The 16,497-nt window shown below is 37.8% G+C and overlaps 1 protein-coding gene across 3 annotated transcripts in view; it reads left to right on the top strand.

Moving 5' to 3' along the window:
- The window catches only part of PPM1D (protein phosphatase, Mg2+/Mn2+ dependent 1D), a 57,190-nt gene extending 40,895 nt beyond the window's left edge, over positions 1-16,295 (top strand). For 2 of the 3 annotated variants that reach the window (XM_043902900.1, XM_043902902.1), the window contains exons 4-6: positions 2,580-2,770; positions 8,826-9,068; positions 14,820-16,295. In XM_043902900.1, coding sequence (XP_043758835.1) covers positions 2,580-2,770; positions 8,826-9,068; positions 14,820-15,377 — 992 coding nt within the window. In that variant the 3' untranslated portion in view covers positions 15,378-16,295. The remainder of the gene's footprint in view (positions 1-2,579; positions 2,771-8,825; positions 9,069-14,819) is intronic. The other variant, XM_043902903.1, reaches the window with a different exon arrangement.
- Positions 16,296-16,497: the final 202 nt, after the last annotated feature.

Below are 16,497 nucleotides of genomic sequence, written 5' to 3'. Positions count from 1 at the left end.
TTTTTGCCATACATTGACATGAATCAGCCATGGATTTACATGTGTTCCCCATCCTGATCCCGCCTCCCACCTCCCTCTCCATCCCATCCCTCTAGGTCTTCCCAGTGCACCAGCCCTGAGCACTTGTCTCATGCATCCAACCTGGGCTGGCAATCTGTTTCACACTTGAAAATATACATGTTTCAAAAAAAAAAAAAAAAGAAAATATACATGTTTCAATGCTATTCTCTTCAGATCATCCCACCCTCGCCTTCTCCCACAGAGTCCAAAAGTCTGTTCTATATATCTGTGTCTCTTTTTCTGTCCTGCATATAGGGTTATCGTTACCATCTTTTTAAATTCCATATATATGTGTTAGTATACTGTATCGGTGTTTATCTTTCTGGCTTACTTCACTCTGTATAAAGGGCTCCAGTTTTGTTTTTTTTTTAACCTAGATTTTAGTTTTAGACATATTAGGGATTCTGCTGTATGGAAATTTATGTTCTTACTTGGAATGGCAATATTAATTCCAAATATTGGGGGAAAACTACTTTTGAAGGCTTTTAACATCATGTATGAACCCTGTAATTGCTACTTTAATATTCATCCTAACTCTTTTTCCATCCATGTTCGTTTTTATAGTTTCAGCCAGGGAGTTTTCTTTTACTGGTATAAAGAGATGACTGTGTCTTTGTGAGCTGGCCTGGATTATAACTCGCTTTTTAGTGGTCATATGTGGTCTCTTTTGTTACTCTGAAGAATGAATTGCCCCTTTCAAGAGGCTGGTTTAGCAGTGAGTTGCTATTTTATATTAGAGTAATTGATTCGAGCTATTCTTTCCTTGGGCTCTGAGCATATTTGAAATGACCAGTATTTCTGATGGGAAGGTATGGTGAAGTTTGAATAAGGAGAGGACAAAGAACTTCCTCTTATTTAGCAAAAGTCAGACCTGCTTAGCAGCGGCAAACACAATTTATCCTCTTGTCTGAAAACTTTTTGCTCTTAATTTAAGGTCTTTCTCCAAAGAACATGACAACAAACAAAAGAGGCAGAAATTTGTTTCCTCCTTTCTGTCCCCTCCTTCCTGTTTCAGGGAGCAGAAGAGTTTATATTGTCCTCCTTAGTTATCTTGTGTATCACAAAAGAATAGATGGCTTCTATAAATTTTCTTCCTATTTCAGTTTTATTGATCTTGTTGATGACCTGAGTCAACGAAAAGTTTTTTTATGTTGAACATTCTGAGGTCTACATCCAGTGGATCTGAAAGGCAGAAGTTTTAGATGTTGTTTTATGTGGAGCTAATCAAGGAGAAGATAACTATGTAAGAAATCTTCTTTTATTGGTTCACTGAAAGGGTGAGCTATTGATTTCTAAAGACTGATTAAACTTTTTAGCTTCCAAAGATAGGTTAAAAGCATAAAAATGCTCATTTTTATCTCTGCAATTTTCTTCCAAGTGACTGGCACTCATCCTTTCCGATTTGATGTAGGGGGGTTGCATCAAATTTTCTTGACCTAGGAGGTTAACAGGTTTTCAGTTAGCCACTAGAACTCCTACTTATAGAGCAACTTCTCCCCATTTTATCTTTTCTTCACAGTTATCTTAGTTAATCTTGGCCATTTGCTCTTCCCTGTACATTTTATGTTTCTACTTTTCAATGTATTTTTAAAAGGTTTTACTGAAATACAATCGATTTGCAATGTCATGTTAGTTTCTGCTGTACAGCAAAGTGAATCAGTGATACTTTAGATTCTTTTCTCATACAGATCGTTACAGAGTATTGGTCCTTTCTCATATCAGTCATTACAGAATATTGAGTAGAGTTCCCTGTGCTATACAGTAGTGCCTTCCTATACGTTTTTGAATCAGTTCGTCAGATTCTACAATAATCCTTTTGGGATTTTAGTTGGAATCACACTGATGTTATGGGTTATTTTTGGAAGACTTAACATCTTCATGATCTTCCTATCTTTGATTAGAATTTATTTCTCTGTGTATTTAAATAATCTGGAATCTAATTGTATAATTTTGTCCATGATAGATTTGCATACCTTTTGTTAAACTTTGCAGTACCTTGCATTTGGTTCATTGTTGCATTGTTGTAAATGGAATTGTTTAAAATTTTATATTTTCTGTTTCTTGCTGTTATATAGAGATACTGCTGACTTTTATTTATTGGGTATTTAGCAACCTCGCTAAGTGTTCCTGTTCTGATAATTTATCTAATTTCTTTTTGATTTCCTATATAGAAATAAAATTATCTACAAATAATGATAGTTTTATTTTCTCCTTTCTAATACATATATATGATATATTTTTATTTTCTTACTGTGTTGAGAAGGATCCTTCGTATAGAACTGGAAGAAAAGTGGTGATAGAAGACATGCTTTTATCAGGTTAATAAGAGAGTTAACTTTTAAAATTTCTAGTTTGCTAAGAATTTTTCTTTTTGAAAATCATGAATGGATTTCAAATGTTATCAAATGCTATTCTGCATCTTTTGAGATGAACATGTAGATTTTCTTCTTTAATCTGTTGATGGGATACTACTCTCTTGGAAATAACACTTCTGGCTTTTTCTGCCTCCTGCTCCCCAGGTGATTTGTGGAGCTATGATTTCTTCAGTGGTGAGTTTGTGGTGTCACCTGAACCAGACACAAGTGTCCACACTCTTGACCCCCAGAAGCACAAGTATATTATCTTGGGAAGTGATGGACTTTGGAATATGATTCCACCTCAAGACGCCATCTCAATGTGCCAGGACCAAGAGGAGAAAAAATACCTGATGGTGAGAAGTAACTCAATTCAATATTATCACCTGCACATTGTTCTGGTACTTTCGTCAGGAGTCTTGAATATGAACTAAGTGTGTTCCTCTGGAATAGGTCTTTGCATTTGCCCTGGCTGGAAAAGAAGTAAAGTATAGATTTCTGCAGCTCATTAGGGGAATGATGGATCCTTGAACTGTTTCCATTTTTTGGCTATTTTGAATGCCGCTGCTATTAACATTCATGGACAAGTTTCTGTGTGGACATGTTCTCAGTTCTCTCATATCGACCTGGGAATGAAATTGCTGGGTCATGTGGTAACTCTGTTACCTGTACTGCTTTATTCAATTGCAAACCTTGAAACAACCATCAGTGAGAAAATTCTTTTCTTTCCTTCATGGCTTGCTTGAAAATTGATCTCTTCATTCTGAGCAATGACAAAGCAAGGAGATTTGGGAAAGTGTGATGTTATTGAAGGCAAGGAAAGAGTGTGTTTTTGGAGCAGTAGCCTGCAATGTCAAATTCTACAAAGAAGTAGAGGCAGATGGATGAAAACAGGGTATTGGGATTTACAGTTAGGATCTTCTAATATTAGTGATCTTCAAGGATGCAGAGTTTCAGTTGAAGTGATGGGAGCATTAGCTGGCAGGTTGGAGTGACGATGAGAGAGTACTTTGTGAGCCTAGGAAGTAGACGTGAGTGTTCAGCAAGACAAGGGAATTGGCACTGTTGCCTTGGAAAGACAGGGTCTGGAGAGCAGCTTTATAGTCTTTACAAGAAAGATTGACAGAATAAGAGAAATAAGAGATGCCGGTCCAGAGCACATGGAACTAACTGGAATCAACGGCTCCTTGGAAAAGATGATCTTTTCCTAAGATGAGAGGATTGGTGAAGCTAACTAAGGAGACAACATAAAAGAACTTGTATTAAATTGCCTGCATTTATTCCGTCAACTACCGTGTTAGGCACTCAGTACACAGGATGCAAAGGTAAATAGAACATGGCCCTTGCTCAGCATTTGCCATGTTATTGCAACTAGGATGTGTAGATAGCTATCAGTACCATTTGATTGTGAGTTGCTTTAATGATAAGTGCATGCATACATGCTCAGTCATGTCTAACTCTTTGCGATCCCATGGACTATAACCTGCCAGGATCCTCTTGTGGAATTTCCCAGGCAAGTATACTGGAGTGGGTTGCCATTTCCTACTCCAGGGGATCTTCCTGACCCAGGGATCGAACCTGCATCTCTGGCATCTCCTATGTTGGCAGGCAGATTCTTTACCACTAGTGCCATCTAAGAGTCATGTATCTAGTTAATTCTATAAGCTCGGGCCTAGTATGATGCATTTGGTCAGTGATGTTAGATGTAAAAGAAAGATTAAATAAAATAAATATTATTTTGTTTGGCTGTGCTAGCTTGCAGGATCTTAGTTCCCTGGCCAGGTAACCTGGATCCTTGATAGTGAAAGCATGCAGTCCTAGCCACTGACTGCCAGAGAATTCCCATGTCTGTTGGGTTTATAGTCCTTTTTTTGGTTGTGTCAGGGTTTGGTTGTAACCTGCCGGCTCTCTAGTTGTAGCATGCCGGCCGGGTAGTTATGATGCGTGGGCTTAGTTGTCCCTAGTCTTGTGAATCTTAGTTCCCTGACCAGGGGTTGAACCCACGTTCCTTGCATTGCAGGGCAGATTCTTAACCACAGGAACTACCAGGGAAGTCCCTGGATTTATAATTCTTTAATGATGAGAGAAAAAGAAACATTTCAGTGGTATGATGAGTCCATAAGCCAGTTTTATTGGGCTAGAAGAACCTATTCATAAACACCTAAATGAGTACTGAAAGAGCATCTATAGAACAATATTTAGATCAGGAGTTGAGAACTGAGAGAGAAAGGATAGGAAACTTGAAGATTGCATAAGGAAGTTTCATGGGTGAGACTCGTATTTGAGCGTGTCTTAAAGGTAGAGTTGAATTTACGAGGTTAAGAAATCAAGAGAGAAGAGTGAAGCTTTCCAGACAGATGAATAGAATGTATAAAGTCCAAGAGACAGTCTCCAACACATTCAAGTTTCACAAGTAACTTGATGTGATTGAAAAACAAGAGGCAAAAAGGTTTCAAATGGTCTGTTATGAAGTTAGGTCTTTGTAACCAGGTAGTGGAGAGCATTGAAAAGCATTTTAGAAAGCATACTCATTGCAGAGTGGAATATAAAATAGAGGGTAGATGATAATGGATGTGAAGATTGTATTTATTAGGATGTGCAGGAAAACCGTCTCACCCCTTAATAGAATTAGACCGGCAGAGTTGGCAATGAAAGAGAATACGTGTCAGCAGTGATTAGTGAAGAATCGCCGTGAGAAGGTGAATTTCGATGAATAGAGTCATATTTATTAAGATCTGTCTTCATCTCTTTTTACATGTTGATTTTTACTCCCAGTGTATTTGATTTTATTTTTCTTAATGAGTTTATTAGGCTTCTTCTATGGAGGCTGCTGTTACGTTCCAAATGAAAATTTTTGCAAGCTTGATCTAAGGCAGCAATGGAAAAACAAAAAGACTGTATACACTGCACACACACAAGCAAAAAAGAAATACATTAAGTGATAGGATTGACAGAACTTGGGTTTTAAGAAGGGAGAGTATGACACCCAAATCTCTTAGTGATGGCTGGAAGCTGTTATGAAGAAGAAGCACATCGTTTTGTGAGGAGGGATGATTAGTTCATATGTAGGTATGTTGAATAGGAGGTGCCTTTGGTTCATCTAAATAGATATCTTCAGTAGGCAGTTACTGAAAGGCAATGCCTGGAAATGCTAATTTCAGTGTTAACAGGAGTAAAGTAAAGCCACAACAATTTGTGACCTCCCCTAGTGAGACAGTATGGTGGAAGAAAAGGACACAGTATTATGGAGCGGCCCAAGTCAACAGGGGCTTCCCTGATGGCTCAGTTGGTAAAGAATCCACCTGCAATGCAGGCGACCCTGGTTCGATTCCTGGGTCAGGAAGATCTGCTGGAGAAGGGAGAGGCTACCTACTCCAGTATTCTTGGGCTTCCTGTGTGGCTCAGCTGGTAAGGAATCTGCCTGCAATGCGGGAGACCTGAGTTTGATCCCTGGGTTGGGAAGACCCCCTGGAGAAGGGAAAGGCCACCCACTCCAGTATTCTGACCTAGAGAATTCCATGGACTGTGTAGTCCTTGGGGTAGCAAAGAGTCGGACACAACTGAGCGACTTTCAAGTCAACAGAATCAGTGAGCTGAGGGAGAATGCAAGTAAGGTAGTAGAAATGGCTGATATAGATTTCCTTTTTGTGGAGCTTTGCTGGGAGGGAAACAGGCACACAGAAGTGAAAGGTGGAATCCTTCAGCGAGTTCTCAGGGCACTAGTGTTGGGCGAGTGGTGCGACATGCCTGTACACTGGGGGGTGGGATAGATTGATGAGCTACAGATTAATGCTGCCTTTCATCAGTTAAGGTACATATTTTTCATATTAGAAGGGGGGCATCATTACACATGATACTTTTCTTAGGAATGCAAGGATGGCTTAATACTAAGATTTTAAAGCAGCTGAGATGAGTTTTTGCAGTTTGCCATCATTAATGTATTGAATACTGTAACATGACCAAGATCAGACAACCCCAAATAAAATTGATTACCTGTTTGCCAAGGAAAGAATGAACAAAAACCCAGTTCTTTATTCAGTTTGAATATATAAACTTTAGGGGTAGAGCTGACAGTTAAATGACATATGTGTTATATATATTTTAATAAAGTATGTATAGTACTGTAGTACATTATACATTATTATATAGTATACATTATAGTATGTTAATATTTAATCTTGCAACACATTATTTTATCGCATTAAGTAAAAATTTTTTCTGCTTATAGTTCATGGCACATTTCTTTTTCAGACATTTCTACTCATTTTCATTATTCAGCTGTTTCTAGAGGTACTTTAAAAACATGTAACTTTTCTGGAGCACATCATTTTTCTTTTCTGTTCTTTGAAACTTAACAGTTATAAATCCATTGTATGATGCTTTGGGGCTTCCCTGGTGACTCAGTGGTAGAGAATGCACCTGCCAATGCAGGAGATGCGGGGTTGATTGCTGGGTCAGGAAGATCCCCTGGAGAAGAAGTGGCCATCCACTCCAGTATTCTTGCTTGGGAAATCCCATGGGGCAGAGGAGCCTGGCGGGCTACAGTCCATGTGGTTGTAGAGAGTTGGACACGACTTAGCAACTAAACAACAACATAATGCTATTAGTCTTATTCTAAGCCACATTTATTTGTATAACATGAGATTGTTTAATTTGTTTTTTTCCTTTTTTACTGTTTCTGTTGGTATATATTTGATCTCTATACTATAATGACTTGTATTGCTTTTTTCTTCATATAAGTGACATTAACCATTTATGTATGTATGTATGTATGTATGTATAAGCCTTTGACTGAGTGAATCACAACAAACTGTGGAAATTCTTAAAAAGATGGGAATACCAGACAACCTTACCTGCCTCCTGAGAAACCCACATGGAGGTCAAGAAGCAGTAGGTAGAAACAGACATGGAACAACAGACTGGTTCAAAATTGGGAAAGGAGTACATCAAAGCTGTATATTGTCACCCTGCTTATTTTTAACTTATATGCAAAGTACATCATGTGAAATGCTGGACTGGATGAATCACAGCTGGAATTAAGGTTGCTGGGAGAAATACCAGTCACCTCAGATAATGCTTTTACCCTAATGGCAGAAAGTGAAGAGGAACTAAAGAGCTTCTTGATGAAGGTGAAAAGAGGAGAGGGAGAAGGTGGCTTACAACTCAGCATTCAAAAAACTGAAGATCATGGCATCCGGTTCTGTCACTTTCTGGCAAATAAATGGGGAAAAAATGGAAACAGTGACAGATTTTATTTTCTTGGGCTCCAAAATCACTGCAGACTGTGACTGCAGCCATGAAATTAAAAGATACTTGCTGCTTGGAAGAAAAGCTCTGAAAAACCTAGACAGTGTATTCAAAAGCAGAGACATCACTTTGATGAGAAAGGTCCATATAGTCAAAGCTATGGTTTTTCCAATAGTCACATATGGATGTGAGTGTTGGACCATAAAGAAGACTGAGTGCTAAAGAATAACTGCTTTCAAACTGTGGTGCTGGAGAAAACTCTGGAGAGTCCCTTGGACAGCAAGGAGATCAAACTAGTCAATCCTAAAGAAAATCAACCCTCAATATTCACTGGAAGGACTGATGCTGAAGCTGAAGCTCTTGACCACCTGATGCAGAGAGCTGACTCATTGGAAAAGACCCTGATGCTGGGAAAGATTGAGGGCAAGAGGAAAAGGGACTGACAGAAGATGAAGTCGTTGGATGGCATTGTCAACTCAATGGACATGAGTTTGAGCAAACTCCAGGAGATAGTGAAGCACGTGAAAGCTTGGTGTGCTGCAGTCCATGGGGTCGCAAAGAGTTGGACATGTCTGAGTAACTGGGTAGCAACAGTATACATATATATATATATATATAGCTAAGAACCATTTATATTTCTCTGTCTCTGAATTTTGTTCATGTCCTTTGACATTTTTTTATGTTGGTGTTGTCTCTGATTTGCAGAATCTCTTATTTTAGGAGGAAATTGGCCCTTTGCAGTGTGGGTTTTTTTTTTCCATGTATGATTATTTCATTTGTGAATTATTTATTGTAATACTTTTTAAAATTCATTTTCATTGGCGTACAGTTGTTTATCTGTAATATCTTGATGTTTACTTCCCCCTTTTAGATAACTTCTGTATAACCTTTCTTAAGTAAGGTTACAATGAAGACCAAGTTTCTTGCTCCCAAAAAGATAAAAATACAGATGAAATTTAACCACAGGATAAGACTTTATTTTATTGATTTATTTTTTAATTTAGAGCAATGCTGTCTTAACATAGTTATAGGGATTGTGGAGAAGGTTTGAAATTTTAATTATTTATGTAGGCCTTGTTGAACATTATTAATTTGTATTAATTTGGTACAACCATAGTGGTAACAAAGTGTGAGTTAGCTTCTTTTTTGTTGTTTTACATACAGGGTGAGCATGGACAATCTTGTGCCAAAATGCTTGTGAATCGAGCACTAGGCCGCTGGAGGCAGCGAATGCTTCGAGCAGATAATACTAGTGCCATAGTAATCTGCATCTCTCCGGGAGTGGACAGTCAGGGAAATTTCACCAATGAAGATGAGCTCTATCTGAACCTGACTGATAGCCCTTCCTATAACAGTCAAGAAACCTGCGTGATGACTCCTTCTCCATGTTCCACACCACCAGTCAAGGTATACAGTTCTCTAGTATTTAAGTTGTAATAGATGGAATTTCTCTGGTTAGTATTACATGAAAACAGTTTTCAGATTCTTTATAAAATAGGATTTTGGATTTTGTTCTGTAACTTCTTATCAGTATTTCTTATTTAGTGCTTCTTCTTTAGTACCCATAGGTACTAAACTGCATGCTGGATCTCTGTAGAGCACCTAATAGACAAGTGACTAGATGTGGCCCCTGAAGACTATTAACAATATTAATATTTGGAACATACTGATTCCCTTCTAATGTTATGCACGTTTGTAAGCATTTAAAAGCTTACAAGCAATAAATGCTGGAGAGGGTGTGGAGAAAAGGGAACCCTCTTACACTGTTGGTGGGAATGCAAACTAGTACAGCCACTATGGAGAACAGTGTGGAGATTTCTTAAAAAACTGGAAATAGAACTGCCATATGACCCAGCAATCCCACTCCTGGGCATACACACTGAGGAAACCAGATCTGAAAGAGACACGTGCACCCCAATGTTCATCGCAGCACTGTTTGTACTAGCCAGGACACGGAAGCAACCTAGATGCCCATCAGCAGATGAATGGATAAGGAAGCTGTGGTACATATACACCATGGAATATTACTCAGCCGTTAAAAAGAATTCATTTGAACCAGTTCTAATGAGATGGATGAAACTGGAGCCCATTATACAGAGTGAAGTAAGCCAGAAAGAAAGATAAAGAACATTACAGCATACTAACACATATATATGGAATTTAGAAAGATGGTAATGACAACCCTATATGCAAAACAGAAAAAGAGACACAGAATTACAGAACAGACTTTTGAACTCTGTGGGAGAAGGTGAGGGTGGGATGTTGCGAAAGAACAGCATGTATATTATCTATGGTGAAACAGATCACCAGCCCAGGTGGGATGCATGAGACAAGTGCTCGGGCCTGGTGCACTGGGAAGACCCAGAGGAATCAGGTGGAGGGGGAGATGGGGGGGGGGATTGGGATGGGGAATACGTGTAAATCTATTGCTGATTCATGTCAATATATGACAAAACCCACTGAATAAATAAATAAATAAATAAATAAATAAAATTTAAAAAAAACTAAAAAAAAAAAAGAAATAAATGATTTTTACAAAATAAAAAAAAATAAAAATAAAAGCGTATGGTGGACTTTCATATGTGATATTTCATTTGAATCTCATAACCCTGGAAGCTAAATAGTGCAGATAATTAACTCCATTTTATAGATAATAAGACCGAGATATTAAGCAGTTTGAATAAGATACAGAATCAAGGCTGAACTGGACCTTAGGATATCAGCCTTTAGAATTGGTTGTCTATTAACATGAATAAGAAACATCATTCCTGTTTCTTACCCATATTAATATTGAATGAATTTAAGATGTGCTCAGGAATAAGTTTAAATGCTATTGTATTTCCCTTCCTTCTGATTTCATCCCATTTTTTCCCTACTTTTTTCTAATTTTCTACTAATAATTAGTAATATTGATAACTGCTGTGATATACCTGGCCTTCTGAGAATGTGCTTTCAGAAGAATGACCATTAAAATGGGAAACACAGTGGAATTTTATGTCAGGTATTGAGGCAGTTTTTTAAGATGATCAAAGCTGCACAGTACAAAGAATTTATTTAATTTTGGGTATGTGATCCTGTATAGAGTACTTGAAAGTTTTCCATTATTGCTTTCCTGTCTTTTACTTCACATATATATGGCAACTTAATTTTCCTTACATGGACTTTTCATTTAGAAATTGACAAATTAATATTTTATGCTTGTTTTCTTAAAAGAATTTCTTGTGGAAACTTTCTTTTCTTTGAAAACTCTTGAATAATAATGCAGGTTGAGATCTTTTAAAGTCTCTTGATTCTCTTTTAAGAGTGTTGTGAAGGAGGTTATGTTCACTTTAGAGTTCACCGGTTTCTGTATTTGAAAGTATTCATTACTTTTGTGTTCCCTAAAGTGTTCGTATTTGTAACTGAACTGTAGGTAGTATAGAGATGCCGTAGGATGGAGGTAAGAATGAGGGGAGAGAAGATACTGTAATAGGACATTCTTAATTGTTAATCTGTGGGTTGGCATTAGTAAAATTGTACAGAAATTACACCAAGGCACAAGTTTTAAGGCGTATTTTCTAAAGATTGACTTCTGGCTGTCCTGGGTCTTGGTTGCTGTGCAGGCTTTCTCTGGTTGCTGCAGGCGGGAAGTACTCTTGGTTGCGGTGTGTGGGCTTCTCATCGCGGGGCCGTCTCGTTGCAGAGCGCAGGCTCTCGGCACGTGGGCTTCAGTAGTTTTGGCTCATGGACTTAGTTGCCTTGCGGCATGCGGGATCTTACCAGACCAGGACGGAACCCTGTCCCCTGCATTGGCAGGCAGATTCTTAACCACTAGACCACCAGGGAAGCCCTTTAAAACATATTTTAAAATTCTGAAAAATAATGATCTAATAATTACACTAAAGATTAGGAGATTTATCTATGGACTAACTTCTGTATAGGCATGGTTATTTGTTAACCATTTAGCCACACCTAAATATGAAAAAGTATTTAGAGCCATTCAGAATAATCACTGTTGTAGGCTCTGGCCCAACAAGTAAATAAAGACATATTTCTGCTCGAGATTGTGTTCTCTTTTGTTTCTTTTATCTTAGTTAACCATGGCTACGCATGAGTATCTCTGATTTATTTCCTAATAAATAATACAGGATAAATAAATTTCTTAATAAATAACACAGGATAATAATCCTGTGTTTAGTAGCATGTAGATGAATATAATGACATTTTGGTTGATTTTGAGCAGTTTTTAAGACTTACCCATATTTAGATTAGGCACTTGAGACTAGGTTAGCCATCTACAGACACACCAGCTTCCGTTTGAATCGTCAGCTAAATCGGTGCTCACATCTCTGTTTTGGGACAAAGACAGTAAAACTGCTTCTGTTTTGGAGAAGGCAATGGCACCCCACTCCAGTACTCTTGCCTAGAAAATCCCATGGATGGAGGAGCCTGGTAGGCTGCAGTCCATGGGGTCGCTAAGAGTTGTACATGACTGAGTGACTTCATTTTTACCTTTCACTTTCATGCACCGAAGAAGGAAATGGCAACCCACTCCAGTGGTCTTGCCTGGAGAATCCCAGGGACAAGGGAGCCTGGTGGGCTGCCGTCTATGGGGTCGCACAGAGTCGGACACGACTGAAGCGACTTAGCAGCAGCATAACATAATGGGGATTCCCAGGTGGTGCAGTGGTAAAGAATCCACCTGCCAATGCAGGAGGACCAAGAGATATGGGTTTGATCCCTGGGAAGGAGGGAAGATCCCCTGGAGGAGGAAATGGCAACCCACTCCAGTACTCTTTATTTACATATTTTCTTTTTAAAAAAAACAAAACAAAAACAGAAAAAAAAAAAAACTGCTTCTGTTTAAGTGATATGTTACTATGGCATACCTTTCTTTCTCCATCTTTCTTTAGGGCAAAACTAATTTTAGCTGTTTTTTTAAGTAAGCCAAGAGCTCTAGGAAGGAGGAATGAGGAAGAGAGTTCTTTCAGAGGATTAGCACTTAGTTTCAGTTGCATTCTAGGCACAATTTGTAATTAGCTGTTTATGGTTGGATTGTAAATATATGGAGCTCTCAAAGTGGATCTCTGAAGTGAAACTTTGCAAGTGTGAATTTTTAGGATGTAAGCTCTTACTATCACGTGTTTAATGAACATGTAAGAAGGCTTAGCAGTACAGGTGGTAATTAATCTGAGATGAGTCTCAGAAGTCTAAGCGGTTGACTGCACAAACAGATGCAGTGTGTTCCTATAGAATGCCAATAAAAAGAGAAGGAAATGGAAAAGTTAAAGGAATAAGTAGGGGAAGAAAAGCCAGTGCACCTGTGGTATCAGAATAATAGTTTGTGAGTTTAAAAGAACACAGCACAACAGAAATTCCAATAAATTTTGTTAACTCTAAAATCATCCCATTGTTTTTCTTTTGTAAAGAAATTCCATCTAATGTCTAAACCTTGTTGTACAAGCTAGAGCAGTTATGTTCTGTTCCTGTAAGTGGCCTGATCAGTATCTTTTTTTCTGGTCCCTAAATTAGTAATGTGCTTGTTTGCTAGTAGGAAGGCTTCTGTTCACAGAATTTATCTGCTGCCTAGTCTTGTTGCAAATCCTTTTTCTATATTAAAGCAAGATGAACCTTTAGTCAACAGTTACTTTTGGTGAGGTATAGTTTTCTGTGATCAGTCAGTACATGCTTGTGATCAGGGTAGGCATTGGAATCAACCTAATGCAGAGGGGATAAATTCACAGACAGGTTGTCGTTGATATTGCTGAAAGCCGCATGTGAATGTTCTAGAATAGAGACTGTTTTGTTATCCATGCTCAACACCGGTACTTTGAAATAAGATTGCTGCCCAACATCTAGTCAGTGTTAAAACAGATAAGAATTGGGCTTTCAATAAACCATGCAATGTAAAATAAATAAATGAACCAGTGACTCCAGAAAGAAAGAAATATACTTAGGTGTGTGTTTTGTTTTTTTTTTTCTTAAGGGTCTTTTCTGATGGTCCAGTGGCTAAGACTTCAGGTTCCCAATGCAGGGGACCTGGGTTCAATCCCTGGTCAGGGAACTAAATCCCACATGCTGCAGCTAAGAGTTTGCATGTTGTAGCCATCCTGCACGCTGCAACTAAGACATAGCACAGCCAAATCAATAAATAAAAGCGTTTTAAAAAGCTTAGCAGTATTCTCTTTGGGGCAGTACTGCGTTAGGAACTTCAGTTTCTCATCTCTAGCCTCCAGTGGACCTAAAGTTGGTTTATTTTTCTTAGTAAAGCGTGCTCATGTTTATGGTTAAATTGAAATGCTTTTAGATTCCTCCAGTTTCCCTTTTTCTTCTTAATTCTGGAAACATTAAAGGAAAATTACTTTTATAAATGTGCTTTTTTATAAAGCACTTTTTCAAAAGGTGTTTATTCCTAGGGAATTTTATATCAGAAGGTGACTAGTAATATATCTTTAATTACCATTCTAAATACAAAAGGATTTACTTAGGCTTTTCAGAAAATATTTTAATAAATTTGATTTGATTGAAAGAGGAAAGATTGAGGGAAATGATACACACTTCGGGAAGAGGAAGTATTTATGCTTAAAATTTGTCCTTGGAAAAGTTATTAAAATAGTAATTTTATAAAATATTAAAACAGTGGAAGATTCTTATTTGATAGGAAGAATGTTCTTGTCGGGAGATGGGAGGATATTCCGAAAACATTTAGGTTTGGGGCTCTATACCTAAAGTAGTGCATATCTGTCCTCCTTGTGAAGCTTTTAAGAAACAGCACCTGAAAGTTCCATATGATTTCATTTGTATCTTTGCAAGTTGCCCTAGCCATTCCCGTATGTCCTATTTTCTCAAATCCCAGACTTGCCCGTATGTCCTATTTTCTCAAATCCCAGACATTCCCGTATATCGTATTTTCTCAAATCCCAGAACAGCATCTAGTGTTCAGGAGATGGGTGCAAAGCAACAATCTGAATTTCCCTTGTGACAGAATTGCTTTAATGTCGCACTTTACCTTTTCCACACTACTAGATATTCAGAAATTAAGTCGAGAAAGTAGGAAATAAACCCCCCAAGTAAACAGTTTTGTGATTTATTCTAATGAAACCCTTTCATTTCCCCAATGGTTAAGTTGAATTCTAGGATAAATTATTTCTCACTTGGTCTTACCTTCTTGTTTTTCAGTCCCTGGAGGAGGACCCATGGCCAAGGCTGAACTCCAAGGACCATATACCTGCCCTTGTCCGTAGTAATGCCTTCTCAGAGAATTATTTAGAAGTCCCACCTGAGCTAGCGCGAGGGAATGTTCAGGCTGCAGTCATATCCTCAAAAGATCCAGAGCCACTGGAAGAAAATTGCACTAAAGCCCTGACTTTAAGGATACATGATTCTTTGAATAATAGCTTGTCCGTTGGCCTGGTGCCTACCAATTCAACAAACACCATCATGGACCAAAAAAATGTGAAGATATCGACCCCAGGTCAAATGAAAGCCCAAGAAGTTGAAAGAACCCCTCCGGCAAACTTCAAACGGACATTAGAAGAGTCCAACTCTGGCCCGCTTGTGAAGAAGCACAGGCGGAATGGTTTAAGTCGTGGTAGTAGCGCTCAGCCTGCACGCCTCCCCACAGCCTCCCAGCGCAAGAACTCTGTTAAACTTACCATGCGACGCAGACTCAGGGGCCAGAAGAAAATTGGAAATCCTTTACTTCACCAGCACAGAAAAACTGTTTGTGTTTGCTGAAATATGTCTGGAAGTTTTTTCCAAACTTCTTAAGAGGGCTTTTTTGAATTTGGTGCCGACGTTGAACTTTTTTTAAGGGGACAAAATAAAAATAGTATGAGTTTGACTTTTTGGAATTCAACAATTTTAGCCTGGCCTTGTACTTGCTTGTATTATAAATGTGAATTTTGTAGATGTTAGGGTGTAAGTTGCTGTAAAATGTGTGTAAATTTGTATCCTTCACACAAACTCAGTCTCTTACTCTGATACACAGTAAATGTAACAACAGGGCTAAAGGTTTAAAGAAAAAAAGAATCTATTAGATTTTAGAAGTACATTAAAACTTTTAAAAATGATTATTAAGAAATTTGTATGTCACTTGTGATGAAAACTACACAACTTTTTAAAGTAAATTATTAAGCAAACTGGAAAAGTGATGTATTTTCATAGTGACCTGTGTCCCACTTAATGTTTCTTAGAGACAGCTAGTGTCTTTTTAAAATTATTTTTTATTTCTAATTTCATAATCCAGAACTAAATTTTTCATAGAAGCCGAAGTGTTGAACCATGCAAAAGTAGCTGGGTGTTAGTCTCCTTGTCCTAATTAAAATACTATGCAGTATCTCTTATTTCATTTAGTAGCATTTTTTCTAAAACATTAACCATCAGATTTGCTCACCAGATCTTTGAAGTAGAAGGAGGTATGTTTGCCTAAAGAGATGCCCTTTTCAATCATCCCAGACATTCAGTGGCATTAATAAGTCTTAAAGTAGTTATATCCTCTTCTCGTGTTGGATAAAATATGTGAAGTTTTTCTTGCTATTTCAATAATGGATGGTGCTGCTAATTCCCAACATTTCTTAAATTATTTTATATATCGTACAGTTTTCATTGATTATATGGATATGTTTGTTCATCTAATAAATCAGTGAACTGTTACTGATGTTGCTGAATTATTGTTATTGGTTTGTTTTAATGATATATATTAACTTTGTGTTATGCCATGATCAAGCTTTAGAATAACAACTTAAACTGTATGTAATGTTCATTTTTGCACTCTTTAATTTTAACGGAGAGTACATCAACTCAGGCTAAATATCCAATAATAAGAATATGATTAGGTCAGTTATGGTTTATAAGT

This window comes from Cervus elaphus, chromosome 5 (genome assembly GCF_910594005.1).
Source record: "Cervus elaphus chromosome 5, mCerEla1.1, whole genome shotgun sequence".
Lineage (NCBI taxonomy): Eukaryota > Metazoa > Chordata > Mammalia > Artiodactyla > Cervidae > Cervus > Cervus elaphus.
The sequence above is the reverse complement of the archived record's forward strand: the minus strand, read 5'-3'. Positions and strand labels throughout refer to the sequence as shown.